The sequence below is a fragment of the Lygodium microphyllum genome, chromosome 3, assembly GCF_053477565.2.
Source record: "Lygodium microphyllum isolate KBCC chromosome 3, Lygodium_microphyllum_v1.1.10, whole genome shotgun sequence".
Classification (NCBI taxonomy): domain Eukaryota; kingdom Viridiplantae; phylum Streptophyta; class Polypodiopsida; order Schizaeales; family Lygodiaceae; genus Lygodium; species Lygodium microphyllum.
The window spans coordinates 69,631,561-69,638,871 of NC_141137.1; the positions used below are offsets into that span (position 1 = coordinate 69,631,561).

Consider the following 7,311-nt stretch of genomic DNA (forward strand, 5'->3'; position numbering starts at 1 on the left):
AACATGTGCACACCAACCCACTCCTATTGCTCCTCCTCAAATCTTCTATAACTAGGATAAACATTAACTTGTAACCCAAAGGGTCCTTTTAGACCCCTATTTCCCGTAATGCCCCAAGCTAAACTGCTTAAAGCTCAAGCAAGTAATTTTTACCACTAGTCATAACTCCTTTTAGCTATTTAGAACTCATCACTTTTAAAGGTTGATTAGGGCCAATGACACATTTAGAACCACTTCATAGTTAACAAAGTAGAAAGGGGGTTTCTAAATTGTGGAGATTTAATTAGCAAAAACTCCCAAAGCAACAAAAGTCCACTTCATATTGTTAAGCAAGACTCAATCATAAGTTGCAACTCTAATAAATTTATAAAATATCCTTTGCATATGTGAGAGAGAGAGAGAGAGAGAGAGAGAGAGAGAGAGAGAGAGAGAGAGAGAGAGAGAGAGAGAGAGAGAGAGAGAGAGAGAGAGAGAGAGAGAGAGAGAGAGAGAGAGAGAGAGAGAGATATTCCAACACTATTATTGAGCATATCATGTTGGTAAATTTCCAAGTTCGTTTTACTCTAGAGACTTTGTACTAGATTTTTGGCACTCCCAAATATGGATGGGTGCCATGCTAGTGGATTACCATGTTTCTCATACAAAGCTCCCTTACTACTCGCACCACCTTTATAAAACTTATAATATGGATGTCTATCATGTTGGTGAATGATTTTGTTTCTTGTATTATTTCATACATGGTGTCTTTTTCCTTTTTACCACTCCCAAATATGTTGAATGCAATTAGTTCTTCTTCATGAAAGCAAACACATCGTAGCCCTTTGTGGTTGTGAGGGCTCCATCTACAACCAAGTCATGACCGCTTATGTAGCCACCAGATGCATCATCTGCAAGGAAGAGTGCTGCTTGAGCAATCATATCGACACTAGGGAGTGGACCTTTGAAATGATCTTGTTTTTGTAGCTCTTTTGATATATCAAGGGGTGTGCTACCTTGGAAGCCTAACGAACGCAATTGTTTTACCCAACGCTCAGTAGGTGTTGATCCTGGAGAGAGGGAGTTCACACGGATGCCAAATGGTGCAAGCTCATATGCACAACATTTTGTTAGGGACACGACAGCAGCCTTTGAGGCTGTGTACAATGGCATAGCAATTCCACCCATAGAGGCACATGCACTAGCAGAATTGATGATGCAACCACCATGGCCATTGGCACGCATGTGTATGGCAGCCTCACGAGTGCCAGCTAGTGCTCCACCAACATTGGTGGCCATGACTTGGCACATGTCATGCACACTTGCATCGAACACACCTGCACGTGATCCACCGATGCCAACATTATTAAACATGATGTCAAGGTGGCCCCATCGCTCAATGACAGATGCAACCATCTTGGCCACCTCATCATCACTTGACACATCACACTTGCAAGCCAAGGCCTTGTCATTGCACCCTAACTCCTGCTCCCAAGTTGATATGGCTTCAATGTCCACATCAGCGATTGCCACCAAAGCCCCCTCTTTTAAGAAAAGCCTTGATGTGGCTTTGCCTATGCCCTTGGCACCTCCAGTGATGATAGCCACCTTGCCTGCTAGCCTGCTGCCCATGGGAAAAGCGAGTGTCATGTGAATGGGAAAAACAGTCTTGATTAAACATGCCAATTACTAACTTTAACAATCGATTTATGCATGCAGATTTGGTTTTTGGAATACGAGGGGTGAAACTATAGGTGGAAGCCATTTGATAGGTTGAGATCAAAAGCATAAAAATGGTTTGGTTAGGGAGGGTAATGGAAATTATAGGCGAAGCCAATTTATATATACTAAGGTTGAAAGCATAAAAATGGTAAAATGTTTTTATTTTTTTTCCCATATTAATGTCAAACTTATGAGGAGAGGGAAGGAGGGTACCTTTCATGGGTCGAAGTGGAGAGGAAACGGGACGAGAGGGGGCATGGCTGCAGTGTGAATATACTGGCAGATCTGGACACACAACGATTGATTGAATGTTAGTTCTGGCTGTAGCCTTTTAGAAAGGATAAGGCGGAAGAAAGAGGCGGACCTTAAGAGGCTGCGTCGAAGCCCTTGCATTTCGTTAAACTTTAGACAGATAGAACACACACGATGCCGAGACAGAGACAGAGACACTCTGTGTGAGAGAGAGAGAGAGAGACCTCGGCTTCTCCGAATATTAGCACGACATTGGCATCTTCCATCCCCGGTACACGACACATATTTTCTTCCAAGAATAACTCTCAATATATCGGGACATATGTTTAAATAATACTTTCAAGTCCTTTGGCCTTTCTCAATTTACGTTAATATCATGATGGTACCCAAGGCCTTCACGTTGTCTATCCAATGTGAAATATAGAATATCTTTTAATCCTTTCAAGTCCTCTAAACTTTGGCACATTTGCAAGGCTTTCACCTTGTTTATCCATCGTATTATGTATGGTGAAAGGTTCAATGTGCAAGCTCTCACCTTGTCTATCTAATATATAACTAGCGTTTCGTGCACGCTTCGGAATGCTTTGCTGCCTCGAAGTGGCGAGCGAAGTCTCTCCTGGTTCTCATCTTTCTGCTCTTCTCTTTTTCCTCTTTCTCCTCTCCTCTTTTTCTTGGTTCTCCTCTCCTTCTCCTAAAATTTTTAATTATTTTTTAAATTTTATCTTTTCTCTCTCTCTCTCTCTCTCTCCCCTTCTCTCTCCCTTTCTCTCTCTCTCAAAAAATATTTAAATTTAAAAAAGACTTTTCTCTTTTCTCTTTTTTTCCATCTCTCTTCTACTTTTCCTCTTTATTCTTCTTATTCTTATTCTCTCTCTCTCTCTCTCTCTTCCCCCTCTCCTCTCTTTTCCTTCTCTCTCCTCTTGTTTCCTTTTTTTTCTTCTTTTCTCTTTAAATTTTTTTATTTTCTCTTTCTTTAAAATTTGATCTTTCCTCTCTCTAAAATTCTTTGTATTTAAATTCTCTCTCTTCGTATTCTTATTTTCTCTCTCCCCTTTTTTTCTCTCTCTATCTTTCTCCCCCTCTCTCCCCTCTTTTTCTTTTTTCTTGTCCTCTCTCTCTCTCTCTCTCAAATTTTATATTTCCTCTCTATATTTCTCCCCTCTCATCTTCTTTCTTTTTTGCTATTTGTATATTTCTCTCTCTCTCTCTATATTCTCTCTCTCTCTCTCTCTTAGATTAAACTTTCTTTTCAATTAAAATAGAGAGAGAGAGAGAGAGAGAGAGAGAGAGAGAGAGAGAGAGAGAGAGAGAGAGAGAGAGAGAACCTAGACCCTACACATCAGAGGGGGGGAGGGGGAGAAGAAAAACGCTTAATTAAAAAAAGGCTATTCTCTTTCCTCTTTCCTCTTTCCCTCTCCTTTCTTCTTCTTCTTCTTCTTTTTCTTCTCTCTCTCTCTCTCTCTCTCTCTTAAAGTGTGAAAAACTATGTTCGAAAAACTTTAAATTAAAAAAAGATTTTAAAATATTTAATTAAAAATTTTAATCTAACAGAGAGAGAAACTTTTGATTAAATTTTTTTTATTTAATTAAGAGAGAGAGAGAGAGAGGAGGAGAGGAATTTAATTAAAAAGGGGAGGGAGAAAAGAAAGAGAGAGATTATAAATGAGAGAGAGGGGAGGGGGTTTTGATTAAAAAAGGCATTTAAATTTAAAAAAGAATTTTCTCTTTTCTCTTTTTCCCCATCTCTCTTCCTCTTTTCTCTTTCTTCTTCTTCTTCTTCTTCTTCTTATTCTCTCTCTCTCTCTCTTTTCCTCTCTCTCCTCTTGTTTCTTTTTTTCTTCTTCTTTCTTTAATTTTTTTTCTTTTCTCTTTCTTTTAAATTTTATCTTCTCTCTCTCTAAAATTCTCTCTGTGTTCAAATTCTCTCTTCTTCTTCTTATTTTCTCCCTCTTCTTTTCTTCTCTGTCTTTCTTCTCTCTCTCTCTCTCTCTCTCTCCTCTCTTTTCCTCTCTTTCTTTCTCTCTCTCTCTCTCTCTCTCTCCTCTCTTTTCCTCTCTTTCTTTCTCTCTCTCTCTCTCTCTCTCTCATTCTCTCTCTTAAATTTTATATTTCCTCTCTATACTTCTCTTTCTCTCTGTTCCCCCTCTCCTCTTTTTTCTTTTTTGCTCTTTGTATATTTCTCTCTCTCTCTCTCTCTCTCTCTCTTAATTAAAAAGAAAGTTTAAATTAAAAAGTTTAATCTAAGAGAGAGAGAGAGAGAGAGAGAGAGAGAGAGAGAGAGAGAGAGAGAGAGAGAGAGAGAGAGAGAGAGAACCTAAGCCCTACACATGAGAGAGAGGGGGGAGAGGGAGAAGAAAAATGTTTAATTTAAAAAAGGCTATTCTCTTTCCTCTTTCCCTCCTCCTCTCTACGTCTTCTTCTTCTTCTTCTTCTTCTTCTTCTCTCTCTCTCTACCCCCTCTCAAAGTGTGTGAAAAACTATATTCGAAAAACTTTAAATTAAAAAAGCTTTAAAAATATTTAATTAAAAGAAAAATTTAATCTAACAAAGAGAGAGAGAAATATTTGATTTAAAAATTTGATTTAATTAAAGGGGAGAGAGAGAGAGAGAGAGAGAGAGAGAGAGAGAGAGAGAGGAGGGGGGAGGAGTTTAATTAAAAAGGGGAGGGGGAAAGGAAAGAGAGAGATTATAAGTGAGAGAGGGGAGGGGGTTTTAATTTAAAAAAGGGAGGTGAGAGGGGAGAGAAAGGGGGGGGGGGAGGGGAGGCTTTAATGAAAAAAGGGAGGGCGAAGAGAAAATGAGAGATTACACGTGAGAAAGAGAGGAGGGGAGGGGGTTTTGATTGAAAAAGGGAGGTTTGGAAAAGGGGGTAAGTTCAGGAATCCCTCTAGAGGTTCGGGGCTTTCTGTACCTATAGCGAAAATAATATAGTAGTAAGATATACGCTGAAAGGCCTACACATTAAGATATTACTTTATGACCTTTGTTCCATCAAGCTCAAATGACTACAGATTATGGTAGTACTTTATGAAATTTGTTTCTTGCAATTGCACACGTGTCACACTCTCCACCCTCTAATACTGGCCATATTGGTTTGTTGTTAGGAACAAACATTCACAAAAAGTTGAGGTCTAGTATCAAGTAAACTACTAAAATGAGAAAATACCTCCAATTTAAGAGTGATAAATGGAAGTCCATTCTAATTATGTTTTCACAAACACCATTAGTAGGATTGAGAAAAAATAGAAAATTTTAGCTTGAAGAGTTTTAATATTGGTTTTTAATCATGTTTGTAATGAACCCTAGTTAGGATTTGTAGCTAATAAGGATGGCACACACGAACCCAAAGAATGGTAAACATGGTGAACATAGCTTCTAAGGAAGTTAGAGTGGTTGTGAATGGAGTCCTTTTATCCAAAGGTGCTAGAGCTGCACCTACCACAAACATCATGACTCAAGGTGATCACTTCTTACAAATGTATCCTATCATGTAAGTTAATTGATGAGGTAATTTTGATTTTTTGACCTTTAAATTGGCATAAGAGGGAAAGTTCTATTCAATTAAAAGAACAACATTTATCTTATGGAACACTATATAAGGGATTTTGGTTATTGTTTAACTTACGCAGTACTATACAATGGGTTTTGGTTATAGGAGCTTGTAGAGAAGTTATCATAGTAACTCATTATTATCAAGGCTGATTAAGCTTTTAGGCTTTTTATCTATCTTTGCATATAAATATGTTATGCTTTGATAAATAGAATTGTATTTGCTACAAATATATTCGGTCAATATTTCATGATGTACATTAGCCACATTTTGAAATCCCAATCGATACTCGTGGATTTGATTATCCCTCTTGGAAAGATTCAGAATAGTTTATAATTCACCAAGCATTCAATACAATTCATGCATTCATGTTCAAATTAGCGTAAGTGAAATCATAGATTTTGCAAGCTTGATAACAATTATGTTTCCATTAGTTTAGTGGGAGCATGAAATATGGGATGTGTTTGGCCTACATCCATCTACTTATTCTAATGCTTAGTGTATACTGTCCAATTACATGTACACACACATACATACACATGTATGTTTTTATGTATGCATGCACACATGTGTATACATGTGTGTACTTAATCTCAATAATAATGAGCCGTTTGTGGATAGATTTGATAAGGTCCTAAATGTTTTTGCATTAAACTGATTGTGAGATGTGAATTGAATGATTATTCCAAGTGCTTGTGTTTGATGGTTAAAGCATAGCAGGGGTATGTAATGACAAATTGCCATGGGAATAAAGGAATATTCTCCTTGGAAGATGACATTAGGCTGATTGCCTTGATTGTACTTGATTCTTAATTGGGTTAATTAAGGAAGGATATTTGCATGGGTGGATCATCTTCAAGATCACACCGCGGATTACCCCGAGAGGGCACTGCTCGATTCACGGGCCGAAGGTCGAGTGGTGAAAATGCCAAGCACGGAAGTTGTGTCTCACTCCTAGGTCACTTGGGGTCAGTGGAGCTCTGGACACCTCTTGCCTAGACCAGAACGGAATTGTAGACTGCCACGAGTCCAACGTCTAGGGCATTGGAAGATCCTATTCTAGATAAAGGATAGAAATTATGGTGCCATGTGATTTGGACTGGGTACTTCTATTGGACTAAAAGGGATACGTAATTCTCCTCTATGGGTAGGAGACAAAGATTAATTGGAAAATAAGTTAAGGAACTTGTTTGTTAAAAGGACTGCTTGTTTTGTTTGTGTGTCGGTGTTGTAAATTACGGAACGAACCGTGTTCCCTAGTAGTCCTTTTAAAGAAGCTAATTTGAATGTCTCACATAAATGTGGTAGGACCTAATTAAAAAACTAAAGCTGTGAAGGGAAGCGGGTGGACGGAATCCCCGACGGTGGGTTTGTCCTACAATAGGGTGGTCTCGAAAAACTGAGAGGTTTCTCACAAGGTTTTATTGACGTTTGACCTTAAGAAATTGGTAGGTTAGAACCTCGATTCGTGCCGTTTTAGGGGATCAAAATGGGACTATGCCATACGGGTAGAGAGGTCGAGCAGTGCATCCTGCTCATTTTCCATTCTCTTTGAATTAAGTGCAGTATGGGTCAAGGTATCCCTGCGTAGAGTAGAATGTCAAAACTCGATGCTAGAATGCTGTCACGAGACCTTGTCTATTAGAAACCCAAATTTCAAGTTGATCCTAGTGGGTTTGACTAAGGACATTCCATTGCGAGGTGGACTTGGGAAACCCTAGGCAAAAAACCCCGTGACATTCCATGGGAGTGCCGGCGGCGTCGCTTAGACTTGTCTCTTGATGGACCACTAAAAACCTACTTGGATAGTC

General features: G+C 38.8%; 1 protein-coding gene across 2 annotated transcripts; it reads right to left on the reverse strand.

Moving 5' to 3' along the window:
* Positions 1–504: 504 nt before the first annotated feature.
* LOC148038470 (short-chain dehydrogenase reductase ATA1-like) lies at positions 505–2,167 on the reverse strand. Of its 2 annotated transcripts, none has more exons than XM_087675428.1 (3): positions 2,063–2,167; positions 1,912–1,983; positions 505–1,600 (listed from the first exon to the last, which is right to left on the reverse strand). In XM_087675428.1, exons 1-3 carry the CDS (start codon positions 2,089–2,091, stop codon positions 784–786), a joined length of 918 nt encoding a protein of 305 aa, XP_087531554.1. In that variant the 5' UTR covers positions 2,092–2,167; the 3' UTR covers positions 505–783. The 2 variants fall into 2 exon arrangements, with proteins under 2 accessions (XP_087531554.1, XP_087531555.1); XM_087675429.1 differs by having other exon boundaries at positions 506–1,597.
* Positions 2,168–7,311: the final 5,144 nt, after the last annotated feature.